Below are 27,801 nucleotides of genomic sequence, written 5' to 3'. Positions count from 1 at the left end.
ATTTAATGGCGTTACCTGCTTACTGAATCTATGACTGTGGACAATCGGATCTTTAGATGATCAGTGGAAACAGCATCCACCTAAGCACAATTGAGCTTCATGGCAAAGGCTGTGAATACTTATGCACATGTGATTTTATTTTTTATAAATTAGCAAAAATCATAAAAGAAAAACTTTCACATTGCCATTATGGGGTACTGTGTGGTGAATTTTGAGAAAAAAAAATTCTTGTCCATTTTGGAATAAGGCTGTAACATAAAATGTGGATTAAGTGAAACACTGCAAATACTTTCCAAATTTTTCCCCTGAATACAGCAACCCAGATTGACTTACTGGTTTAAGTCCAAGCATGAAACTGGATGCAGGTGAGTGACCTTCAAGCAGCTAACATCTGTTCCAAACATTACATTAACAATTATGGATTATAAACCACTGTGAAGCTGTTGTGCATCTGAAAGATGCCCTCTGGCTTATTGTACTTTTATCAGCTATATCAGGGTCTGCACAAGTTAAATACTTGGAAGAAATTATTTCTAATCTATATAATTTTAGATAACTGGAGATAATGCCCTTTAAGAATGCTAGACTCCATTTCTAATACATGTCTCTAAATCCTACACACTAGAGGTTCAAGTTGAATCCCATCACAAAGACTATATGAGTCTGTTATAAAGGGTCTCTTCTGTAAAATTCATATTTCATGGGACTCATCCATAATTCAGAAATGTCTGACTGGAGGCATGTAGGTGGGGCTAGTGGTGGGCAAGGCACCATGGGGAGGGCAGTCACACCACCAGACAAAAACAAAGTACTGTGATGGTCTTGTTGCCAGGGAAAATGAGGGAAAAACAAAAACAAGCAGAAGTTTACGCTCATCAGCTCTGTGCATCAACATCTACCATTTCCCAAATAAGGCAACTCTTAAAAGGGCTTGGCAAAAAATAAATAAATAAATAAATCACAATAACAAGTGTGCAAAAAGGCCAAAATGATGAACACACTTAAACTTTTATTATTCAAACACAACAAACAGCACCAACAAAACCAAACCCCACAGTGCAGTATCCAGGCTCTCTGAACAAAGTACAATTGAAACATCTGCAGAGAAGGGAACAAAACTGCTCAATTACACCTGTGATGTAAACCAAATACTATGTGAATGTATACAAAGTGGAAGAAAAAAAAAGTTGAGTGAACATACTGGGAAAAATAAATAAAAACACTGGTACGAGATCACCTCTGTCTATGCTAAAACTCTCAATGCCAATAGAACAGTAAGAAAAATAACACTCAGTGGACCTCAAAATGACGTCATAGAGCACATTAAATAACTTAAAAATTCAAGATTATAAAGTAGTTCCCACCTGCCCCCAGTGATAATTTGATTGGTCTTGTGGGATATTAACTGATGCAGTGACTGTCCTCGAGTGTGAACCCCTGGAACTGTTTGTGAAATAGCAAAAAGATGGGTTCATTTTGAACTGTGGTACACTGGTTGTACAAATTGTGCCTAAGACACGTAGCAAATAGTTTTTGTGGCACTACCTGATATTACAGGCAAGAACACAGTGATGATGATGAGGTGCCACAAGGCGGCAACACTGGCATCAATTTCTTGGCACAGTAGACACACGGTGATGGTGGTGGTTGTTGTTGTTGGGAGGGATGGGGGTGGAAACCACCGAATAAATGTGAGTGCTTAAATTAACATGAAAACCAAGTGTGTGTGTATGCTGTGCTGGTGGTGGTTTCTAAGTTTCTCAATTAGAGGCACATTGGACCTGAACTGGAGTACAAACAGCAAATTCCTCCAATGCTGAAACAACCAGGGTGTTACTAAGACATTGTTAGTGTATATATAAATGAATTGTGTATGTACAGAGAGCCATTTCAGAGGATAAAAGCCCCTTAAACATCTTAAAAGAATTCCAAAATAAATATAACAAATATATACAAAAAAGGTGAGCGTGAAAGTGTCTTGTTCAGGGAGGCAATAAACAAGGAGAGGGGAGAGAAAGCAGGGGAAAAAACAAACAAAAAAGTGAGCCCATTTATTTCCGACGAGGGTGAAGGTGCTCTGATCTATCTGTGCAACTCTTACTATGATCCATGTGGGTTAAAAGCAGCTGGACCACAGGGCTGTGGCCCCGACCGATTACAGACAAAAGTGTTCATAGTTAATCAGGTACAGGTGACAGTGGCAAATCCTCTGCGGTCTGTTTTAAAAATGGGTCTCACAAAAGCCAGGGGGAGAAGGATGGAGCTGGAGGACATTTGAAGAAAATTCTTTTGAGGAGTCTTGTTGCTTCCGGGCCATCTGAAATATCAAGATGTCATCCAGTCGCATTGACAGGAAGCGGCACTAAATGAGTGAGCAAGAAAGGAGAATCACGTCACAAGCAGAGAACTGCACGCTTCAATCAGACGCAATAAGACTAAAGAATAAATCAACCACATTCCCAGTGAAATGCAAAGACACAGAAAAACAAAAACAAACAAACCACACTTGGACAAGACTGAAGAGCACAAATTAACCACATTAAAGACAGAAGAGTAAAGAGGCCGAGAAACATCTAAGCCAAGAGTGAAGATGTGTAATGTTCAGCCAACAGTACAACCCCTGGCAAAAATTATGGAATCACTTGCCTCGGAGGATGTTCATTCAGTTGTTTAATTTTGTAGAAAAAAAGCAGATCACAGACATGACACAAAACTAAAGTCATTTCAAATGGCAACTTTCTGGCTTTAAGAAACACTATAAGAAATCAGGAAAAAAAATTGTGGCAGTCAGTAACGGTTACTTTTTTAGACCAAGGAGAGGGAAAAAAATATGGACTCACTCAATTCTGAGCAAAAAAATTATGGAATCATGAAAAACAAAAGAACGCTCCAACACATCACTAGTATTTTGTTGCACCACCTCTGGCTTTTATATAAGCTTGCAGTGTCTGAGGCATGGACTTAATGAGTGACAAACAGTACTCTTAATCAATCTGGCTCCAACTTTCTCTGATTGCTGTTGCCAGATCAACTTTGCTGGTTGGAGCCTTGTCATGGACCATTTTCTTCAACTTGCACCAAAGATTTTCAATTGGATTAAGATCCGGACTATTTGCAGGCCATGACATTGACCCTATGTGTCTTTTTGCAAGGAATGTTTTCACAGTTTTTGCTCTATGGCAAGATGCATTATCATCTTGAAAAATGATTTCATCATCCCCAAACATCCTTTCAATTGATGGGATAAGAAAAGTGTCCAAAATATCAATGTAAACTTGTGCATTTATTGATGATGTAATGACAGCCATCTCCCCAGTGCCTTTACCTGACATGCAGCCCCATATCATCAATGACTGTGGAAATTTACATGTTCTCTTCAGGCAGTCATCTTTATAAATCTCATTGGAACCGCACCAAACAAAAGTTCCAGCATCATCACCTTGCCCAATGCAGATTCGAGATTCATCACTGAATATGACTTTCATCCAGTCATCCACAGTCCACGATTGCTTTTCCTTAGCCCATTGTAACCTTGTTTTTTTCTGTTTAGGTGTTAATGATGGCTTTTGTTTAGCTTTTCTGTATGTAAATCCCATTTCCTTTAGGCGGTTTCTTACAGTTCGGTCACAGACATTGACTCCAGTTTCCTCCCATTCGTTCCTCATTTGTTTTGTTGTGCATTTTTGATTTTTGAGACATATTGCTTTAAGTTTTCTGTCTTGACGCTTTGATGTCTTCCTTGGTCTACCAATATGTTTGCCTTTAACAACCTTCCCATGTTGTTTGTATTTGGTCCAGAGTTTAGACACAGCTTGACTGTGAACAACCAACATCTTTTGCAACATTGCGTGATGATTTACCCTCTTTTAAGAGTTTGATAATCCTCTCCTTTGTTTCAATTGACATCTCTCGTGTTGGAGCCATGATTCATGTCAGTCCACTTGGTGCAACAGCTCTCCAAGGTGTGATCACTCCTTTTTAGATGCAGACTAACGAGCAGATCTGATTTGATGCAGGTGTTAGTTTTGGGGATGAAAATTTACAGGGTGATTCCATAATTTATTCCTTAGAATTGAGTGAGTCCATATTTTTTTCCCTCTGCTTGGTCTAAAAAAGTAACCGTTACTGACTGCCACAATTTTTTTTCTTGATTTCTTATAGTGTTTCTTAAAGCCAGAAAGTTGCCATTTGAAATGACTTTAGTTTTGTGTCATGTCTGTGATCTGCTTTTTTTCTACAAAATTAAACAACTGAATGAATGAACATCCTCCGAGGCCGGTGATTCCATAATTTTTGCCAGGGGTTGTATGTAACATCTATCCAGTCCGGTCAATTATCAAATCCAAGCGCCCTTTTTTGATCGTCATATTTTTATGCTCTGATTACAGTCTAAATTCATAATTCAACTGGAGGGCCATCATACATGCAGCATTCCAGTGAACTCTGAAGTTGGAACTCATGACTGGAAATTATATCATGCCTGATGTAAATACGTTGAAGGTTCTATAACACTCCAAGTCAGAAAATAAGCTGAACACCTCCAAGATTTTGGAGTACAGAGTGCTACAAACTATGCAGTTGACCAGAAACCTCATGGAATATAACAAATGGCACACAAGTTATTTCAGTGTTTTAATAAGCTCTGCCAACAAAGTTGGCGGAGGTTATGTTTTCACCCGTTTGTTTGTCAACTGCCTGGAGCCCACAATTTTTCATATATTGTTATGAAATTTTCACTGAAGATTCATATCCTAATAGGCAAGATCTGATTCAGTTTTCAAGGTCATAAGTAAAAGGGAAAAGTCAGGACAAACCTGGGGAAAAAGCCCCATCTTTAACATTGAACAAATTTTCAAAAATTCTTAACTGTCAAAAAAGATGGAATTTCTTTCATATTTAAAATTATTATGTTATGTAGGGTAGTATCCTTTATCAACTGACAAAGTTTGATCCAGTGTCACCGACCGAATGGTCCTCTCTAAAAACTGGTCCACCCTGCCTTCACTGCTTATGCGTCTGAGACTGACTCTCAAAGGAATCAAAGGGAATAATGTGATTATTAACCATCACATGACAAAGTAAAACCTCATAAGTCATTCTAAAGTCAGTTTTATGCAAAAACGAGGCGATAATCAGTGAATCGCTACTTGCGCTGTGAAATGACGTAGGCGCAGCAGCATGTCGGTCTCAGACATGCTGCTGTGGCGCTCCAATCGGTCCACAGTCTTATTATGAAATGATACTGAATTTATGTGGAAATGATTGTTGTACAAAAGCTTCAGATATCAGTTGCTGAGATAGATGATGACTGGAGTGCAGTTTTAAGCACAAACAAGGTGATAATCTATGAATCGCTGCTGACGCTCAGAAATGATGCATGCACAGCGAAAGCAGGGGGGACTGATTTTTAGGGGGGACCGTTCAGTCGGCAACACCACATCTGATCCAGATTACTGATTTTGTGGCCATTTACATTTAACATTGAAAACTACATTTAATGTATCATTTACATTATATCTTAATCAAACATGCCCCAATCACTCTCATATTTGACAGTGAGGTGCAGACTGGCACTCACTATCACCTGACAAAGTCTGATCTGGATCTGATCCAGATTGTGGATTTTGTGGACATTTGAATTTAATATTGAAAGGCCCATGTGGTGTACATTTTTGCATATCTCAATCAAAGGTGCCTCAATCACTCTCATTTGTGACAATGAGGTGCAAACAGCACTCTAAATGAATAGATTAAGACTGATCCTCATCTGATCTGTATTGCGGATTTAGAGGATATTCGATTTTAACATTGAAAAGCCCTTTTGACCTATATTTTGTATTATATTTTAGCTTATGAACAGGACTTTCACCTTGACAATACCCCCCCAAGATAAAAATTTGTGGAATTGGAAACTAGTGTTGGAGGAGCCTTGCACTCTACGAGTGAGGTGCTCTAGTTTACTGCTGTTTTTGAAGCCTGGCATAACTAGGCAGTGTTGTAAGCAACTTCTACCTGGTTAGACGATATTCGCATCCCCAGCATTAGTGGCCAAGGCAAATGAATTGGGTTGGTTGTAAACTGTTGCTGCAGGATTCTTATTTATGCTTTGGCTGTATGTGGCAACACTTACAATGATCATGTTTGAACACAGCTCACAGAGCATGGACAAGTTGTGACAAATTAAAAAAATACATTATGCATGAAAATTCAGTAAGGTATATCTTATATCTTATATTCCAATTCTAAGGTGGAACTATGTTAGTATACTAAGGTATATGTAAATATCTAAAAAGGAAGAGTAAAATAGAAGAGTAGAAAAGAGTAGAGCAAAGGTGCCTGATCTTGAGAACCAGGCATGTCATTTTTAATAATTTCACTTTAAAAGGTGATGTGCCACTTTATTTTGTTTTGTTCAATAAGAACTTGTAGTTTTGTAAAAATTACAATGTCTAAAAAAATTTTTCAGTGTGTATGTGTGTCAGAGAAAATAAAGTTGCACATGTGAGCTTTTTTAGCATTATTAATTCATTTGTACAGGAAGATAACTAGTGAGTAATTTAGCTTTTTTTGTTTGTTTGTTTTTACCCATATAAAATATCAATTTCTAAGAAATGCTAGTAAGAGAATATAATTTCCCAACTATGATTCCCCATCCGACCAGTATTTAGCAAAGATGTATAGTTGCATTTAAAGAAAGTTTTGTTTTGGAGTTTGTGTTGCTGTAAATCAACATGCTGCACTCCATGTGGCAGAGTCCTGTGTTTGGATTTCTACCTGGAGTTGGGCTCCTTGTGAAGCAACTTACAGCACAGTCAGCATGGTCTGGACACCACAGTCAACAAAGTTCTGCAACCAGGATTTAACATGACAACATCAGCTTGATAAATATTTCTCAAAGACAACTAAAAGACAAGCAGGCCACCCAGCACTCCAAAAAACAAAACACAACTGCACCTATACTGTAACTACTGGCTCAATTCAACACTGACCTGACACTGCCATCTAGTGGCAAATAGTCATTGCCAGTTGTGGATTTAGTTGATACACTAATGCAAGAAAATGGCGATAGTTAAATGTAAATGACTTAAAATGGTAAATTAGTTTTGGAATTTTAGGTTTTTCAGACAACTAGTTTTGAAAAATGATTTGCCAGTCTGGCATTTTGACAATGTACACAAGATTATGCAGTGCTGGTACTGATACAGTGGTATAACTCTTGCTTCACAGCAAAAAGGTCCCACTTTTTGTACATTTGGAGTTGCATCAGTAGGGAGACCTATCATAGTGCCCCCAGCAAAACGTGAGCAACCAAAAGAATTACATGGTATTATGCAGTATGACACACCTCTGTAGACATGTTACCATCCCTCGCTCACCACCCCATCCAAATACCAGTCTGAACTATGTTGCCACACAGCGGTAACATGGTGGTGCAGTCAATGTCCATCTCATCATTTGCCACTATACCTCTGTGGCTCTCGGGCCCAAACTAACCAGTGTGGTACATGGATAGTCCTAGCTGGAGTAATGGTCACCATAGCAACAGTGACATGATTTGCATATTAATTAGGTCAGAGTCAATGAGTACAAAATCATTTTGTCTCAGAGACAACGCAAACGACGGACATGCCTGCGCATGTACAGACCCTGAGTTGAGTGTAGCCTTTCAATTATACTGTGCACACATGCGGGTTGGGTGAAATAAACCAACTGTCAAATTCCCAATTTATGAAGTCACCTGGTTAACAGAACGTGTCCTCTGGTCCCCTGTCCATTGAGGAGGTGTATACTGTATGGGAGTAGAAGTGCAAGAGGTCAAAACAACAAAACTGACTTTCATGTCTAATCTGGCCTTAGCCATAAGCAGCAGATCATGTGGGTTTTCACTAACATGAAGCATTCATATTACACAGGCTGTAGCCCATGGAGTTACTGGTGTGTGTGCACGTACCTGGTAGGCATAGGGGTTCTGAGCATAGTTCAATGGCATCTGCGAGACCATGACCCCTCCAAAGGTGGAGTAGGGGTAAGTCTGCAAAGAGAGCCAGAGTGAAAAGAAACAAAAATACAGAATCTTTGTGGGAAGCTCAGTTTGCCAAGTGTGCAACTGTACCAACAGATATTCAATATGATATGTTGCACCAAAATCATAATTTAGATTTAGGCCGTTAGTGACCATCCGATGATACACCGGGATTACTTGCGTGACCGGTTTCACAGTATACGGCATTCACAACAAAACGCTATGAAGATTGTGGAAGATACTCGCGAGTACTCGTTTTTCTGAGTGTTTACAACAGCATTTATGTAGCTTTGAGGAAAACATCCTAGCCCGCGCTTAAATGGAATATAGCTGCTAACTTTAAGAACATAGCCATAGATTAATTGCAAAGTTTTCATAAGTGTGATGTCATGTTATGATGGCTCGTTTTAAAGTAATAACTGTTCATTTTGATGCAGACACAGTAAAAGCATCAGCTGCACTTCACTGTGAGAACACTTGGTGAATGTGCACGGTCACTTATCATAAACAGCTTGGTTAAAAACTGTTTCTGCTAGAGGCTCGGCTTTGTGTACGCTTATAAGTGTTGCCAGTATAACTGTGACAAATCTAAGAAATACATCTGTGTGACCAAACAGCCTGAAAAGCAGTGGAGAAGTATGCATGCATGTTAAACAGCATGCTGCTCCACACACATCAACATCCAAACTCCAACAGACTCAAAGTAAAATAAAACAGCCTACCAGCTCCACTGATGAGAGAGAAAAAAAAAAAAGGGGGGGGGGGGACTGAACAGGGCACTCACCCATACTTGGCTTGCATGAGGGCTTGTTTGGTGGAGTGGACTTTACATATTTAATCTTGGAATGATTTCCAAGATTAAATATGTAAAGAATAATGTCTGACCGTCAGCTCCTCGAGTTCTCTCATGATTCTGGCACATTAGACAGAAGGTCCACTATCTCCTGAAAATAATGTCTTCTGAATTTTTCCAATGCAAGAAATACAGTAGTGTTCAGAATAATACTGTAGTAGTGCTATGTGACTAAAAAGATTAATCCAGGTTTTAAGTATATTTCTTCAGTAGATTCTCACAAATCCAACAAGATCAAGCATTCATGATATGCACACTCTTAAGGCTATGAAATTGTGCTATTAGTAAAAAAAGTAGAAAAGGGGGTGTTCACAATAATAGTAGCATCTGCTGTTGATGCTACAAGCTCAAAACTATTGTTCAAACTGCTTTTTTAGTAATCCTGTGAATCACTAAACTAGTATTTAGTTGTATAACCACAGTTTTTCATGATGAAACATGCCCATATCATGATGCTTGCACCACCATGCTTCACTGTCTTCACTGTGAACTGTGGCTTGAATTCAGAGTTTGGGGGTCGTCTCACAAACTGTCTATGGCCCTTGGACCCAAAAAGAAAAATTTTACTCTCATCAGTCCACAAAATATTCCTCCATTTCTCTTTAGGCCAGTTGATGTGTTCTTTGGCAAATTGTAACCTCTTCTGCGCATGTCTTTTATTTAACAGACTTTGCGGGGGATTGTTGCAAATAAATTAGCTTCACACAGGTGTCTTCTAACTGTCACAGCACTTACAGGTAACTCCAGACTGTCTTTGATCGTCCTGGAGCTGATCAATGGGTGAGCCTTCGCCGTTCTGGTTATTCTTCTATCCATTTTGATGGTTGTTTTCCATTTTCTTCCAAGCATCTCTAGTTTTTTTTGTCCATTTTAAAGCACTGGAGATCATTGTAGATGAACAGCCTACAATTTTTTGCACCTGCGTATAAGTTTTCCCCTCTCCAATCAACTTTTTAATCAAACTACGCTGTTCTTCTGAACAATCTCTTGAACATCCCATTTTCCTCAGGCTTTCAAAGAGAAAAGCATGTTCAACAGGTGCTGGCTTCATCCTTACATAGGGGACACCTGACTCACACCTGTTTGTTCAACAAAATTGACAAACTCACTGACTGAATGCCACACTACTATTATTGTGAACACCCCCTTTTCTACTTTTTTTTTTACTAATAGCCTAATTTCATAGCCTTAAGAGTGTGCATATCATGAATGCTTGGTCTTGTTGGATTTGTGAGAATCTACTGAATCTACTGGTACCTTGTTTCCCATGTAGCAGTAAGAAATATACTCAAAACCTGGATTAATCTTTTTAGTCACATAGCACTACTATTATTCTGAGCACTACTGTATGCCTACGTGTTCAGACAGTCTGCAAAAACAGCGTTGTGAAGACATTCCACGTTCATGTTCATGGCAGTGGTAAAACAGCGTCCTACGACACAAACAGCAATGTCACCGCATGTTCGGTTCCAAAATCCGACAGACTCTGAAAAAGTTAAGCGTTTTGGGGTGAAGTGCGTCATCTCCTCTCTGTACATCTTCTATAAATCTGAGCCATCAGTTTTAAATTAAAGCTCAGAAGCTTCATTATTACATACAGCAGCGTTCGTGCCACTGACTGTCAGCCATTGGGATGTTTCTACTTTTCCTAAAATGTACATCACATGCTGAGAAATGCAGAGAAAGACATTTTCCAGAAACACACCTGCTAACTGGCCAAGTGAGGAGTCATTAGCAATAATTACTCCTCAACGACCACTAATTATTACCACATGTGCGCGGATAGACTTACAATCATAAACACTTTGATGTTGTATTGCTAACTAAGACATTAAATAATGTGAGACATGACATTCAATCATGTCAAACAGACTTTTTCCATCTCTGATAAGTTACCGTAATTTCCGGGCTATAAACGGCTAATTTTTCACACGCTTTGAACACTGCAGCTTTTACAATGATGCGGCTAATTTATGGATTTTTTTCAGGCATTCAAAATATGTCAATTGATGCTGTCAATTGATTTCCTGAAAGCCGCGGTCCTCATGTGGTGTAAATTCACACACTGTGTAAATATAAGGTCTTACCAGGGCTGTGAAAACTCCACAGATCTGAGGAATTCCTCGGATTTCATCATGCAGATGAGTGGGGGGGTGGTAGTGTTGTACTCTGTAATTGTGATCATCAGGGTTTTTAAAATGCCTATCGCAAAGCTTTTCCTTTTTTTACGACATCGTGCAAGTTTTATAAGTCCACGGACAGTCATCTGTGTGTTACAGATACAAATCTGTGTCCTCGGATCCGCGGAACTTCACGTAGGAAAAATGCCACTCAAAGCGTAGCTGTTGTGACAGTTGTCGTAAAGCGGGACTGTGGTTGCTGCAGCGACGCTGTGTGTCTCCTGCAAGACACTAAAGCTAAACGTAGCATGTGGACATTGCAAACTTTTAGAGATCTCAAGTTTTTAAAAGAAGAATTTTGCAGCATGTGTGTCACGGAGCGAACATCAGACAGAGTGAAGATGGCGAGAAAGACCGTTTGAAAAAGTCTGACGACAAGAATCCGTGGAATTGTCGCTGGCTTCATGAACACACCTGAAAGATAAACGGGATAAACACGGTAAGAATTTCTCTCTCCCTGGAAAATAAACATTGTGCTGTTCAAACAGGATTTTAGATAAGATTATGTGACTTTTTTTATTATTAATCTAGACTTTCTTTCATTGGAAAAAAGACATTGTGGCTTTGAATGGATTAACATGAATTTACATTAAGAATGTAAATGAGTTTTTATTAATGTAGACTTTTTTCATGGGAAAAAGTCACTGGATTTACAGGAATTTACATACAATGTGACTTTTTTACTATAAGATATGTTATTGATATTTTACCATGATTTTCAAAATATTCTACAAGCTTTAGCTGTGGTTTTTAAAATGCTGTAACAGTTTTTTGTCTTCATGAATTTCTTGTAGTTTGACTGTTCTGAGTTAATGCATAATTTGGTTTACAATTAAAAGAAACAACATTCCAGGTCCTACTTCCACATCATATTCTCTTATTTGAACATTATCATTGACAGTTCAAATGAAAAGTTGAGTCTAGGATCATTTAAATATGCAATTCTATTGAGATTTTTTTTCTTCCAGGAGATGCTGAAAATGTATCATTAGATACAAAATTAATTTGGTTTCTGGGGCCCCATGGGCCCTAGACCCCAGCTCAACCCCCTGCAAATTTTCCTTGGATTTCACAATTTTCATTTCACAGCCCTGGGTCTTATCCGTTCGTTTTAGTGAAGAAAAGTCCCTCTCTGGCACTTTGCGCCAGAGCTGCGCCATCAGATCAGTTAATGTAGCGCAACAAGTCGAAAAAGTCACAGCGCCTCATTAACCACAGACTCCAGCCGATCCTGGCTGCATGCAGTTAAAGTTATAAAAAGAAAAAGTTAAAATTACTCAATTCTCCGTGTGGAGCAGAGACACCATGTGCACACATGCGCATCAATATTTACGTGCAACACTTCAGGGGAAAAAGCATTTACGATACGTATTTAATTAAAAGTTTAAAAAAATCTTTCTAACATCTTTCTGTTTAAATATCTCATGTTACAATGCAAAGACCTGCGGCTTCTAGAGAATTGCAGCCTATTTATGTACAATTTTTTTGTTGGTCTTATAAATTGGTGGGTGCAGCTAATATTCAGGTGCGCTCTATAGTCCGGAAATTACGGTAAGTACTTCTGCTTGTAAATCTATTCTTGGCCGTAATAAGCAAAGAAAAATTAAGTCCTGTTAACGTTTGAGTGCAGCAGAGCAGTTATGTTTGTATGCCAGTCGTATGGTTTCAAAATGCACACCTGCAGAGATTCCTGGTAATTCAAACTTCTATCATACCTGACTGTAGGGGTTCCCTCCATTTGGCATGGGTGAAGGCTGGATAGCCCCTCCAATGGGTGTGCAGCATGTGCAGTAAAAGTATGGGCTGGGACTCACCCAAGGAGAAGGGCCAAACACACGGGACGGTAAAGACCCTAAAAACAATTTTTAATTAAATTATAGGGCAGTGTTATTAGCAGGGGTGCACATACGAGTAACTGGTACTCACTGTGCTCATGTGTGCTAAACATCATTGACGCACAGCAGAGGGAAACACTTTTCCTACAGTCATTGCTTTCCTCTTATGAAGTGCTTCCCTTGTGTTTTTTGCTGTGCATCATTTATTTTTAGCATGCACAAGCACCATGAGTACCAGTTATGTGCATCCCTGGTTATTAGCATTTTTTGTTTTTTACTTATTACTGGTTTCTGAAGCTCAAATAAATACATACGAGAGCCTCTTTCTTTCATAATGGCAGGGCCCAGCTTCAGTTTCCGGCCCTTAAAGTTGATCTGTTGCTGAGGCAAAACATGAAAGCAGACAAAACATTAATGCAAGCTACAAAAAAAAAAAAAACTTAACATTTATCCATTTACCTCAATGATTGACTGAATGTTGACTTCTTCATTAAAGTACACAAACCCATACCTAGAAGAGAATATAGAATGAAATGTTTAACCCAAAACTATGAGCATTAACCTAAATTACTAAACAATAAGGAAGTGCTGCAAATGTGTTGTGCTATGATTGCCCCGATATACAAATGACCTACTCACTTACTAAACATCAAGGTTTAATGGAATATTTTAGATATACCATGTCTGTTAGAAAAGTATCCGACCTTTTTTTTTCAAAAACTATATGGATTTGAATCATGTGCGCTTGCATCAGCCAAGCTTGAACCTTCGTGCACATGCGTGAGTTTTTTCACGCCTGTCGGTGCTTCGAGCGGCCATCGACAGGCTGAAACGACCAGATCATTTCCAAAGTGAAGGCTGTGTTGATCCGGGACGTCGTGTGACTACCAGAGAAATCGCAGAAAATGTGGACATCAGCACTTTTGCGGCACATTCCACTGTTACAGGAGATTTTGTAATGAAAGACGTGGGGAGGAATTCGCGCATCGGGACGGAGCCGCTCATGGCGCACAACAAAAAGCACGTCGGTGTTGGAAACCATTCGGAAGATTCAGACGGCTTTCGGTGGCATTTCAATCGAGTGAGTATCCGAGAAATTGTGTAACAGCTGGGCATGTCACAACATGTCCTGTGAGACTTCCAACACGGAGGTGTTTTTTGTTGTGCGCCATGAGCGGCTCCGTCCCGACGCACGAATTCCTCCACACGTCTTTCATTACAAAATCTCCTGTAACAGTGGAATGTGCCGCAATTTTCTGCGATTTCTCTGGCAGTCACACGACGTCCCGGATCAACACAGCCTTCACTTTGGAAATGATCTGGTCGTTTCAGCCTGTCGATGGCCGCTCGAAGCACCGACAGGTGTGAAAAAACTCACGCATGTGCACGAAGGTTCAAGCTTGGCTGATGCAAGCGCACATGATTCAAATCCATATAGTTTTTGAAAAAAAAAGGTCGGATACTTTTCTAACAGACATGGTATATCTAAAATATTCCATTAAACCTTGATGTTATAAAGGTCCCACAGTTGACAGTGTATGTCAGAGCAAAAACGAAGCATGAAGTCAAAGGAATTGTCTGTAGACCTTTGAGACAGGATTGTCTCAAATCACACATCTGGGGAAGGGTACAGAAACATTTCTGCTGCTTTGAAGGTCCCAATGAGCACAACGGCCATCATCATCCCTATATGGAAGAAGTTAGGATCTACCAGGACTCTTCCAAGAGCTAGTCACACATCTAAACTAAGCGATTGGGGGAGAAGGGTCTTAGTCAGGGAGGTGGCAAGAACCCGATGGTCACTCTGCCAGAGCTCCAGCATTCCTCTGTGGAGGAGAGCCTTCCAGAAGGACAACCATCTCTACAGCAACCCACCAATCAGGCCTGTATGGTAGAGTGCCCAGATGGAAGCCACTCCTTAGTAAAAAGCATATGGTAGCCCACTTGGAGTTTGCCAAAAGGCACCTGAAGGACTCTCAGACCATGAGAAACAAAATTCTCCTGTCTGATGACACAAAGACTGAACTCTTTGGCATGAATGCCAGGTGTCATATTTGGAGGAAACCAGGCACTATCCCTACAGTGAAGCATGGTGGTGGCAGCATCACGCTGTGAGGATGGTTTTCAGCGCAAAGGAACTGGGAGACTAGTCAGGATTGAGGGAAAGATGAATGCAGCATCGTACAGAGACATCATGGGTGAAAACCTGCTCCAGAGCGCTGTTTTAACCCCAGACTGGGGTGGTGGTTCATCTTTCAGCAGGAAAATGATCCTGACATCAAAGGAGTGGCTTACGGACAACTCTGTGAATGTCCTTGAGTGGCCCAGCCAGAGCCCAGACCTGAATCAGATTAAACATCTCTGGAAAGATCTGAAAATAGCTGTGCATCAATGCTTCCCATCCAACCTGATGGAGCTTGAGAGGTACTGCAAAGAAGAATGGGCAAAACTGTCCAAAGATAGGTGCACCAAGTTGTGGCATCATATTCAAGAAGGCTTGAGCTGTAATTGCTGCCACAACTGTATCAACAAAGTACTGAGCAAATGGTGTAAAATGTATGTACATATGATTTTAGTTTTTTTAAAATAAATTTGCAAAAATCCCCCCCCAAAAAATAATGTCATTGTGCTCTGTGTAGAATTTTGAGGGTAAAAATTAATTTACTCCATTTTGGAATAAGGCTGTCATAACAAAATGTGGAAAAAGTGTTGTGAATACCTTCCAAATGCAACATATGTAGCAACATGTAACTCAACTGTCTCTGCTTTATCTTCCTAGACTTCCTTATTCATAAGAACGCAACTTCAATGTCAAAATTTCAAACGCTCTGTGGTCGGATGTTGGCCAATCAGGTTTTGTCTTCATGACCTTAAAAGAAAGTCATGTTGGTTTGATAACAGTCCAACATGACATTTCTACAAGAAGCAACATACACCATACTTTAAAGCAGCCAATATAACATCTGATAACAAACAGTAAACTTCAGAGAGTAAAACTTACCCTTTGCAGATCCCTCCTCGGTATGTGATTATCTTGACTTCCTTAACACTACCATATCTTGCAAAAAACTCCCGCATTTCATTTTCTTCCACCTAAAGGTTGGAATAAATTTCAGAAATTGTTATTCTTCACCGATTTTATCAAAATAAGTGGAGCGAGATACAACCCCAAATCAGAAAATGTTGGGACATTTGGAAAACACAAATAAAAGCAAGAAAGCAAGCAAACAAACAACAAATGCAGGGATTCTTAGATTTACTTTGGCTTTTATTTCACTGCAGACAGTATGAACCCAACATATTTCATGTTTTGTATGGTAAACATTTCATTTTTTACTATACATCCATCAGAGATGTCAATAGGAAATTTTAAAATAAGTGATAGAGCAAAGGGGGAAAAAGAAAAAAAATTAAGGAAATTTCTAACTTGAAATGGTAATGTTTAGTGCACATTCACACACAAAATTAACTGAATTGTTAATTTGGAATATTGGTATTTTTCACTGCAATAATAAATATCCCAAAATATAACTGACAAATTACACAGTGAAAACAAAGAAAAATCTACAGTGGCTAATGAAACTACATGTTGATCTGGATGCACTGTATATCTCGTCAATAACAACTTGCTGGAGAAGCCAAAAGGCTTCCTTTGTGCCTTCTGGCGAACTACAGTTCTTTTCAAGAAAATCCTCTATTCCACTTCATCAATAAGCTCTATAACGGTTGATACAAGAGGCAAATGTTGCCCCATTCCCAGTTTCTGCAGTGTCATGTCGATTTAAAAAAAAACTGTTTTGATGAAACCAGTTGAGGCTAGTGATAGCACTGATGCTATGACTAATCAGGGCCTGGGAGTGCCACCTATGACTAACTAATCCATCAGAACATAAACACAGTGCCTCCAATCAATGTGGATAGAGTGCTGTACCATGTTTAGTTTACTTAAATATTTTGGTCTGCTTGGAAATAACTATTTCTGCATGAAAGCAAAGCAAATCAAGAGAAACATTCAACATTTTATGCCCTGGTGAAAAACCAAACAAATGAACAGGTGTGAACAGAAATAAGTAAATACACCTGGCCCCAGTTTCATAAAGCAGTCTAATCTTTTCGTCTAAACCTACTTAGACAACTATGGTTAGTCGCACAACATTATCTGTCTAATCACCATTTCTCATTGACATCTTAACTTGTAGATTAGCAATCTTATGTCAGTCAACAATTTTCACAGGCATAGTGGCCTTGCAAGTGACATTGCCAAGAAACTTCTCCAATGCGCAGGAGTTTTGTTTACGTCCAGGTTGGTCGTCGTCATGAACTATCCAGCTTTTGTTTCATTAACTGGCTTCATCAACATTTACGGACACATACAAACTGCAGAACGACGTGCTTAGCTCTTAGCTTAGCCGTTCTTCTTCTACACGTCCGTTGTGCACAAAACACTGCTCAGCGTAACAGTGACAACTGGTGGCTAATGTGAGAACTATCACAAACACATCATGACGGTCGTCTGCTACAACCATGGCCAAAAGCAGAGGAAGCTCTTCTTTTGGAGGAATATAAATGATGTAGGGGACCTCTTGAGTGTTCCATCAAGTGGTGGTACATGATAGCTGCCATTTTTGAGGTAAGACACTGACGTTTTGTAGACTAAAATAAGATTAGCCTCCTCTGTACCAGGCTAAAACCTTTGGTCGGGTAAGGTGAAACTTTGGCCAACTAAGCACTTTGTGCAATGACTGTCAAAAGATTAGTCGATTGAGTTTAGTTGACTAGAACAAGATTAGACTGCTTTATGAAACCAGTGTCAGTCTGAACGGTCTCCCCCTTCTGATCGGTCCCCCTGTATTCACTGCGCATGTGTCATTTCAGAGTCAGTGATTCAGCGATTATCACCTCGTTTCTGCTTAAAACTGCACTCCAGTCATCATCTATCTCAGCAACAGATCTCTGAAGCTTTTGTACAACAATCATTTCCAGCATTATTTCATAATAAAAGACTGGAGATCAATCAGAGTGCAACACCAGCGCGTCTGAGACTGACTAAGTTTGACTCTCTCCACCCAAACCAATCAAAGGGAAATAATGCGATTATTAAGCATCAGATGACAAAGTAAAACCTCTTAAATCATTCTAAAGTCAGTTTTAAGCAGAAACGAGGCAATAATCTATTAATCGCTGCTAACTCTCCGAAATGACGTATGAGCAGTGAAGGCAGGGGGACCGATCAGATGAGGGGGACCATACAGACTGTGACACCGGGCCCTAATCTTACCTTCATGTCAATCCCACCAACAAATAGAGCATTGGGGGTCAGTTTGCCCTCTGGTAGAATGTAGCCATTTGACAGCTTCGCAACAGGTGGTACCGCACTGCAGCCTCGATGCCTTTGGAAATCCTTAAGCACAAAAAAAAAAAAAAAAAAACACATAAAAGACCCGTTATTTTTAAAAATTCACATGTCTAACAATCAAAAATTTGAGACATTACAAATGTTAAAGTATCGTGTTGAGTAATGGAAATTTTTCTCTTAAGTTCTCTGAAGACTTTTAGATCATTAAAATCTATAGAAGTCAGTTAATATTTGTTAAATATTTCAGCAGTTTTTGCTGCCCATAAAAGTCATTTGTGTGCGAGAATGATATATAACCTTGACTATTCAATGTGTAGATTTTTTTTTTTATGTCAAAAAGAGACAGATCACAACAACAGGAATACTGGTTATAAGCCCTATGTAGGTCATGAGGCCTGGTAGTGGCGGCGCTTATCTCCAAATTCTGTAGCATGAAGTAGATGACAGTCTAAGACTTCCACTGGACGTAACGCCAGTGCAAGGCAGGTTACTTCCCCAGCCAAGGCTGGCACTCATTTTTACAGCTGGGCAGACTGGGAGAATGGATATGAAGTTTCTTGTCCAAGAACACACAGACAGGTACCACGATCAGGATTCAAACCGAGGTATACATATGAGCAAGCCACCTCCTTATCCACCGAGCTACCTGCTCTGGTTGAAATGCTTTAATATATTTTGGACAATGAAGAAAACTGGAAAACTTTTAAACAAAATAGTTGTTTATTTTCACTATTTATAATTAATTTACAAAATGGTAGTAGGTTTCTCTTTCTGAAATAAATGTGGGGCAATTCTGAAACTGGAAACTATGTTATACTTGTGTTTTGGTAGAAGGCGTACAACACCAAGAACATGACCGTTAATTTTTGGGGGGAGGGGGGAAACCTCCAGAAGGGCAGTCTGCAAGAGATTGGAAGATTTTAATCAATTCACTGTTTTAACATTTCCCACAATCCCCCTGACGGCCCCTTGCGTGTCCCAGAATGCACTGCGGCGCCAGCAGAGTTCCAGCATTTTAAAGCCATGTAAGCAACGGCTAATGAAGATGTGGATGGCATCAATTCAGCGAGTTCACGAGCGATTATGATGATGACACATTCTCCCAAGTTGAGAGGGTCATCTAGAAGAGGTGTAGCACCTGTGATGAACTTCTGCTGTGCCCCGATGTGGTCCATACTTCACAAGGTGCATTTACATTGTGCCCTAAACCGGTGTTGCTGACCAACAGTCCCCCCTGAAAACTGGTCCGCCCTGCCTTCACTGCGCATGCGTCATTTCGAACCACAGCAGTCATTTCTGTGCGTCCGCTGCTGTTCACCAATTATGACCTAGTTTTTGCTTAAAATTGCACTCCAGTCATCATCTATCTCAGCGACAATATATCTGAAGCTTTTGTACAACAATCATTTCCACATAAGTTCAGCATTATTGCATAAAGACGGGGGGCCGAACATTCTGTGACAAGTTTGATCTACAGAGCTGTGGCACGTTCCTGAGTAAAAGCAGGAAAACCAGTGTTATTGCATTTCCTTTTGAACAATGTTTGAGTCATTAATTATGCACGAGACAGTCCATTTGTGCACACGGGTACATGCGCAGCCGCCGGCAAACGTGCACGTAATGTGCCTGAGAAGTGGAGATGGACAGTTAGCCAGCGGGCGGACATTTCCACATCCAGGTTATCGTTCCATAAGGAGTTGATGGACGTTATTAACATGTCACAATCATGACAGACTGGAGGAGGTGAAAAACGAACCAAAGTGGAGCTGCTTCTGGCAGCCACATGTTCGACCCACCACGAGAAGTGAACAGTGGACGCTGGACATGTCCTCCTGCTGGCGATCATTCCGTGAGGTTAACCTGGATGTGGACATGTCCTCCTGCTGGCGATCGTCTGTGAGCAGGACTTAATGGACTCTCTTAATGTGCCACAATCGACAGACTGGAGGTGAAAAACGAGGCAAAGTGAAATTGGTACAGGCAGCCACGCGTGACCCACCGTGAAAAGTTAATGGCAGACAATGGACATGTTCTCCCACTGGCGATCAGTCCGTGAGGAGTGGACAGTGGACATGTCCTCTAAACGTGTAAGTTTGGCTCGCCTCTTCTTCTGTGGTTCTGAACCTTCACTGCCAGCAAAGTCCAGCGGGATGAATACAATCTATCAATCCAGGTATGTACCGATAAAAGGATTTTTTTGCCCTGGCATGTAGAATTGCGGAGGCTTGCTGTACAGTAGCGCACTGTTGTGTAGACTTGCGTCCAGTACTCTACGCTGAAAAAATTAAACATGTTTAAATTCTTGCGTCCTCCTCACGTAGCTCTCAACATACTGCTGCGCAGGGAGCAAAAAACTTAGCACCGAGTATGGTTGGGTATCAAGAACTTGTTCTTTTCGTGTATCGTTAAGAAATTATTCGATCCACCGATATCAATCATTTTTTTGCTTAACGATTCCCTTATCGGTCCTTCAGAGCGGCCGTTGTTTTTGAGGGTGTTTGTTGGTTAAATTATCATTTCTCTACATTGATTGCATACCCTGCAGCGGCACTGTAATCAATGGCTTCTGCAGCGTGACTCCACTTTGAAGCATAAACCAATGAAGCAATGCTTCCATCTACTGGCTCGTTGGTTCTTTTATTCGCTGCTCTTCAGAAGCAGAAAATCCACTTCTTAACCCCTCTCAAAGCCATTAAAATATGTCAACCCTGAGTCACTTTTGTGTGGATTAAAGTCACTAACTGGGACTCCTGTTGTAGTCAAGAAACAAGAATTGTCCTCTGTTCCATTGGCACGGCTCCAAACACTGCGCAGCTCTCTGCCGAGACAGAGTCCAGAATTAATAACTTCACAACAAATTGCCGCTTTAAATAAAATGACACCTCTTTCCAAACAGACAATAAACTACAATTAACTAAAATGTTTTTTTCCTCCCAAAATGAGACACCCTGCATTCTTTATGAATTACAACCTGACATGCAGCACAGTTGGCTGCAAGATATTCATGCCAATAATGTCTGAAAGGAAATGCTTTCGACAAAAACTACAGTTTTTGTTTTGTTTCTATTTATGTCCAGAGATCAAGGATCCACCATGCAGTTTATTATGCCCAGAGTTTAAGGATCCAGTGACCAATTTTCATATTCATTTACAATTTTCATATTTATTTACTTTAAGACTAAATAAAATGTTGTTGACATAGAAAACCTGTAAAGCCTGCTTTTAGTACACATAAAATTCACAAGAGGTATCAAAAAGGGACTCGATAAGGAATCGGATCGATAAGCGCAATCGATAGATAAAATCTTATCAATACCCTTCCCTAGCGCAGAGCTGCTTAAAGTGGGCGTTGAGCTGCTTAACTCTGCGTTAGAGTGCCTTTATTGAGAGAGTGACGTCAACTCAGAACATGGCGCCATTTTGGGTTCAACTGCGCTGAACTACTGAATGAACCTTTTATATTTTCAACATTTTTTAAAATCATTTTATCACATACAGCAACACATCCAGGTACATGTAGTATCAAAATAAATATAAAGATAGTTAAGCTATCAAACTGACAATTTATGATTATTTATTTAATTAATTTAAAGCATGATTTATGCAGCCGCTGCTCTGTAACTCGTGTCATGCAATGACGTGCGTGACAGTTTTAAAGTTCTCCGTCTCTGGATTATGCTTCATTATGGACCAATATGACCCTCAACAAGCTTTTCATTTTACAATCATCACCTCCAAATCAAAGGTAAGCTGTACATTTTCCTCTTTTACTGAATTTGTGCTATAATTGTAGACTTTTCTGATCCATTTATCACCTTGCACTCTATGATACAATGGGAGACGAAAGATTAAAAGCAGAAAAGTGTCAAATCACAGCCTTTTGTGTCTGATTTAACAGGTGCAGGTCAGGCTTCAGGTCCCAGTCTGAACACGGTTTGAAAAAAATAAACGGTCGGACTTTTAATCACAGAAATAACTCCCATCCCACTTTCCACAAATTGGCGAGTGTCAGAGCTGAACTTTAATTTGTACCTGTGCACGTCCAGACTGCTCCAGGTTTTTAATGGAAATGCATTGTGATCGGATGGGAACATTTATCCGATGTGAGCCATAAGTATGCAATGGATTAGTTACAGTCAGGAAGCGCCAAACATCTACAGGAGTCCTGCATCGGGACGTGAGCCTCATTAATGACAAGGTCAAAATTTCCTCTGAATGTTTTTCTGCCAAATGTATTTGATCCATTATCAAAATGTTATCTGTGTGCGCACTGTAAAAACTATTAAAATATGATGAGAGACAAAGGATTGAAAGCAGCAAAGTGTGAAATCACAGCCTTTTGCCGTGTCTGAGGATTTAACAGATGCACATCAGGCTACGGGTCAGAGTCCAAGTACGGTGTAAAAAAAATAAACGGTCAGACTTTTAATAAAGTAAATGTCTCTAGTCCCACATGTGAGGGGTTTAATGGAAATACACTGCGATCAGACAGGACATTTTATCAGATGTGAGCGAAAAATCTGCTGTACAAAATCAGTTATATACAGTGTTTATTACATGGAAAACAATACAAAAACTTTGGGACTTTTTTTTGTCCGGTGACTGCGAATATCTGGTTTATAAGATGACGGTTTAGTTGAGTTTTACTGTACATGAGACTGAACAATAAATTTATCTCTCAAAGCTTTGATGATGAAGTCGCTTCCATCCCAAATTTTTCTTCTGTTTGGATCTGAAGGGAATCTGTACATCTTGAAACCCTTCTTGTGTCTATTTGTGCATCCAAATGCACAACCTGTCATTTTCAGCAAATAAATAAATAAAATAGCTGGATTTACATGCAGAAACATGAACGAACGGTATTTTGAACCCAAGACTGCACGAGTCACATGACCTTTTTTTTTTCGACTCGTCATGTCGCCACTCTCTCTAATCAAGGCACTCTACTTGGTGTAGAATGTACGCCGCAATACGCAACTCTACGTTTGCGCTGGTGTGAAAGGGGCTTAAGTCACGATCCGTGAGAGGCGCCAGATTCACAACTGTGAAACAGCAAATACTTTTATTGATTCTGGCTATTGCTCTGATTCTTTATTGATTCTCTTATCAATTTCCAATCAGTTTTCTGTGTGGAAAAATGAAGAGTTTTTCAGCATCAATGCAGCCGTTTTCCTGGTTGCCATAAGCAGACTTTGACGCCATGCCTTTACATCTGACATTATCACACATGAGCTTGCAAATGTGAAATAGTCACAAAAACATGCTGTAGGAAAAAGAAAGTGATACAATTGTATTTGTACTACACGAGCACCCATGAGACAGCATTACAGTCTGCTGCTAAATATATTCGCCCTATTGACATATCCCATAATCCCTTGTGCACCAGAGTCGCTGCAGTCGAACAACATATAGAGAATCCACATGATAATTGTAAATGAATATTATACTACAAAAATGTAATTTTTTTATGCTTTTCGTCACGATAATAAGAAACTGCATCCATGATACCCTGAAAACTTGCTAAAACAATTATAACAAATAATCTGTCTGCTACATTTAATCTGCGTGGAATTTATTAAACGCAAACCGAATTTCATATATATTATATATATTAGTCTGGAACAAAGAGGACAGTGTTTATAAAGAACAATAATCAAGACGTTAAAGAGCAAACTTCACTTTCCCCCAGAACATGATCAGGAAACGAGCGTAGCTCGGCTCCCATTGAAAATAACGGACAGTCTGTGATTGTCACAATAAGTCTGTGATTGTCACAATAACGTCTATAAACCAAGAGAATATATTCATGAGAGTTTCAGGCACAATATAAAAATAGTTTTATGTTGCGATGTTAATGGCGTTGTCCGTGTGCAGCTGTTAAAGTGCAGCCCGATCAGAGTGTCTCAATGTGAAGCCGTGGTCACAACCCGCCGTACATGCACGTGCGTGCAGTCTACTTGCAAAAACGTGGGCTAAATTTGGAGATCCGTACGTCGCAAGTACTGCCTCAGTAGGAATTTAGGAGCACGCAGACACGCCGTAGAGGTTTTAGTGCATGCAGAACTTTCGCTGTGGTCAGCCTGCGGATTCACCAGCAGTACAGATGACGCACGTTTTGAGTACTGCCTCCGTACAGATTCAAAGCAGCACATTTTCATTCAATTACTATTGAATTAACCAAATCCGTACGGAGGCAGTAGGCTACTCACCACATACTATGGAATTAAATTGTAGGTATCAGCTCTTGAAGATTGTGATACACATATATGAATTAGAATTAAGTTGAAATTTAAAAAGCTAGTAATCAAGTGTGTAGTGAATATATTCCTCTATCAGTGTTTCACACCTTGTGTGACTTTTCACTATGATGTGGGGAGTCCGACAGACTTGCATGCACGACGCAGCTTCTCACTTGAACTTGGACTTTATTTCCAAACTTCAGCAACACAGACACTCCATAGCTTCAGTCTGATAACTAGTTGTAACTTTTCGAGGCAAGTAAACACTCGTACAACTGACCACTGCAGGCTGGACATGCTCATGCGTCGCCGAAAAACACCTGCCGCTCCGGTCCCGCTTATAAAAAAGAAAACCAACTCCACACACACACACACACAGCTTTATTGTCAACGCTCTTTATCGTTACACTCCTAGAAACGTGCGTTGAACGTACTCCCTCCCTCCTCTTGCTACTGCCTCCATATGTTTTCACAAAAACGTAGTGGCCGTGGCATCCGCAGAAAACGTACGCGAAAAAAAAACGCACGGTGGGTTGTGACCAGGGCTTTACTGAGATCTTGCAGCGCGGCGACCTCTCCGAAGTTTTGCGAGATTTGAAACGTCAATAGAGGGTTTTCAATCACGTGACCGATTTACAGCAGGAAAGGTGCCGTCTCCATTCTGGATTACAATGAGACTGGCATGTGATAGAAAATGGAGAGAATGTACAGTTATTATGATGCTTTAAATCCTCAAAATAAAGCTATTTATCGTGATAGATGTGTAGCAGTTGGTTCAGTGGATCCGTATCTTATACCAGATAGTGAATTTAGTGTTGATGTAACGAACTGGCCGACAGTGTCACACTGCGATATTGTGAACTAGGAAGCTGCCGACCAGGTCAGCCTCGCCGGCCTCCTGCAGAGCATCACAGCAGAGCTCTGAAAGCGGAGGTCGTCTTGAAGTCCTGAGCGATTTCTCTCACCAGGCGCTGGAAGGGCAGCTTGTGGATCAGCAGCTCGGTGCTCGAGGACCACAATGTAAATAAGCATCCATACTGGAAGCTTTCTTGTGTTATCCTCGGCGGTATTTTTATGTATTTTATATAATTTTATTGCCGAATAAAATTAAATTCTGGGAGCAGTGGATTTCTGGTAGCGGCGGATCTCTCTCAGCGCCACGGTGCCGTGAGGCTTCTTCACACCGATGTTAAAGCTTCTGCAATTGTTCGCCAAATGCACGTAGTGTATCACAGCGGCCACCGCGTTGTAATCCAGAATGGCCGCGGGACATTTAATATGACGTGACCGACACGTCACATGAAAACCCTCTATAGGGCGAATAACGTTTGAGCGAAGCTCAAGTGATTTTGACGGTTTTCTTGTTTTGATTCATTTTATCCACCAGATGTCACCAAGATAACCGGTAAAATGAAACAATCACGTCCAAAAGGTTCTTCGCCCAACGGGTGCATTTTTCTACCGGCTTGAGCCAGTTATCAGGTGGTGCTTCCACAAGTGGTTTTTAAAAAAAAAAAAAAAGTCTAAAACTAACAAGATTACAGTCCAAATGCCACCAGACTAAAATCACCATCGCTTTATTTTGAATTTTGTGCGACAAATCCGCTACACGGGTATACTAATTTTAAAAAGTAACCACAAAAGTAATTGATTTTATTGAATTTCAGTACGGCCACATGCTACGAAGGTGACAAAAAATAATTTAGCGTTAGCTCAAACTTGTGTTCTTCGTGAAATAAGAGCTAAACTCTGTTAGCACAAGCCTACTTTAGCCACCAGTAGCCATTGCGCCTTTTTACTCGTTCCACACCTCATCGTGACCAACTTGAAGCATCGTTCACACACCAATTACTGCTACACACCACTTCAAATAAACCCTCCCTTTTTTTGGCTAGAATTATTATCATGTGCCCTTCAGTGGACACGAAGCAGAATTCAAACTTACCATATTCTAAAACAATAAAAACTAATAAATTAGCACAGAAACACAAAACGAAAAACCACCGAACTTTCTCTGCCCAACGACAGCAACAACCACGAATGAGCAACAGCCACGCCCAGTCACATGACTTTCCATCCTATCAAAACTCAGGTATTGAGCCGTGAATTCAAATCTCATGGGGAGTACTTATTACTTATGCTTTTTGCAGTTTATATATATATATATATGTGTGTGTGTGTGTGTGTGTGTGTGTGTGTGTGTGTGTGTGTGTGTGTGCGCGTGCGCGCGCGTGCGTGCAACTAATTTAGAATTTTGTTGATTGGTCAATATCTTGGATTATTTAGAATTAAATTTTTAATAGGCATAAGGTGTGTGACATTCACTGATTCATTCAGCAGTCATGTTCATGTCTCTCTGTCCTTGGCCTTTGAAGTCGAGAAAGAATCTTATGGAGTCATGAGGTCCCTGCATGGACAGAGGTGTCTGGTGATGCCAATCTTGATTTTTAATTTTTAGTTTGCCAACAAGATAATTAACATAAAATATATAAATTCCTGTATATTCGTTTTGTGAATTGATTCTGTGAATTGTTGCATACGGGGTCATATTCAAATTGGCCTCAGATGCTTAAAAAAAGCCCACTTCCCCAATTTGGAAACCACCATGTAAATCTAAAGTGCAAATATCCTCCAGAAAAAAGGTCACCAGTGAAATTCACCTTCATTTTCCAAGAAACTTGATGTAGCGTTTTCAGATTTATTTTTTTTTTAAGATAGCATGGTGCTTTTATTTTCATCATTATGCTAATCTAGAACTGATAAAAAGGTGGATGAACCTTTCTCTCTCCTCAGATATGTTTTCTCTGCAAAATGATTGATTGCAGATTTTCTGTCATGCTGTATTTTATTGTGAGCAATTACACTGAAAATGGAGAAGGAACCTTCATCTCACAAATCACACACCACAGTAGTTTTAGTATCAGCCAATGAGCTGTAAAAGCATGGGTGCAACCAGGTCAAGAAACCTTTTTAAATATATAGAGGAGGCTCTTGGCATCCCAGAATTTATATATAGCAGGTCACGTAGCCATTGTCCACATTACGACATGAGGCGGTAAGTTCATTGCAGCAAGGCTGAACCCTTTCCTTTTACTTAGGAGAAGCACCTGAGCATTAATGCCTAAGCAAATTAATCACAATAAGTTGACTTTGAAACCAGAGCAAAGCATGACCTTGATTCTTTTTGAATTTTGGCGATGCATAGTGCATTCTTACATGCTTTGTTACTCAGACCTGAAATACGAGGGCTGTCAATAAAGTAACGGTCCTTTTTATTTTTTTCAAAAACTATATGGATTTCATTCATATGTTTTT

At 40.0% G+C, this 27,801-nt stretch overlaps 1 protein-coding gene across 2 annotated transcripts; it reads right to left on the bottom strand.

The window, feature by feature from the left end:
- Positions 1 to 1,217: 1,217 nt before the first annotated feature.
- On the bottom strand, positions 1,218 to 26,493 carry dazl (deleted in azoospermia-like). Of its 2 annotated transcripts, XM_034160322.1 has the most exons (10): positions 26,432 to 26,493; positions 18,170 to 18,292; positions 15,893 to 15,984; positions 13,351 to 13,402; positions 13,206 to 13,272; positions 12,772 to 12,908; positions 7,952 to 8,032; positions 7,739 to 7,789; positions 6,775 to 6,846; positions 2,276 to 2,362 (listed from the first exon to the last, which is right to left on the bottom strand). In XM_034160322.1, exons 1-9 carry the CDS (start codon positions 26,432 to 26,434, stop codon positions 6,802 to 6,804), a joined length of 651 nt encoding a protein of 216 aa, XP_034016213.1. In that variant the 5' UTR covers positions 26,435 to 26,493; the 3' UTR covers positions 2,276 to 2,362; positions 6,775 to 6,801. The 2 variants fall into 2 exon arrangements, with proteins under 2 accessions (XP_034016212.1, XP_034016213.1); XM_034160321.1 differs by lacking the exon at positions 6,775 to 6,846 and having other exon boundaries at positions 1,218 to 2,362.
- Between the last annotated feature and the right edge of the window lie 1,308 nt (positions 26,494 to 27,801).

This window comes from Thalassophryne amazonica, chromosome 20, assembly GCF_902500255.1.
Source record: "Thalassophryne amazonica chromosome 20, fThaAma1.1, whole genome shotgun sequence".
Classification (NCBI taxonomy): Eukaryota; Metazoa; Chordata; class Actinopteri; order Batrachoidiformes; family Batrachoididae; genus Thalassophryne; species Thalassophryne amazonica.
Note: the sequence above shows the minus strand (reverse complement) of the source record. Positions and strands in the feature narration are given on the sequence as shown.

What these genes read in the sequence shown, in the direction of transcription:
- dazl (XM_034160321.1), bottom strand. An exon ending in TTGGTGGGATTGACATGAAG is followed by an intron (nt 15,985 to 18,169) that starts GTAAGATTAGGG and finishes TCCAACCTTTAG; the next exon opens with GTGGAAGAAAATGAAATGCG. An exon ending in GAGGGAACCCCTACAGTCAG is followed by an intron (nt 8,033 to 12,771) that starts GTATGATAGAAG and finishes CTCTCTTTGCAG; the next exon opens with ACTTACCCCTACTCCACCTT.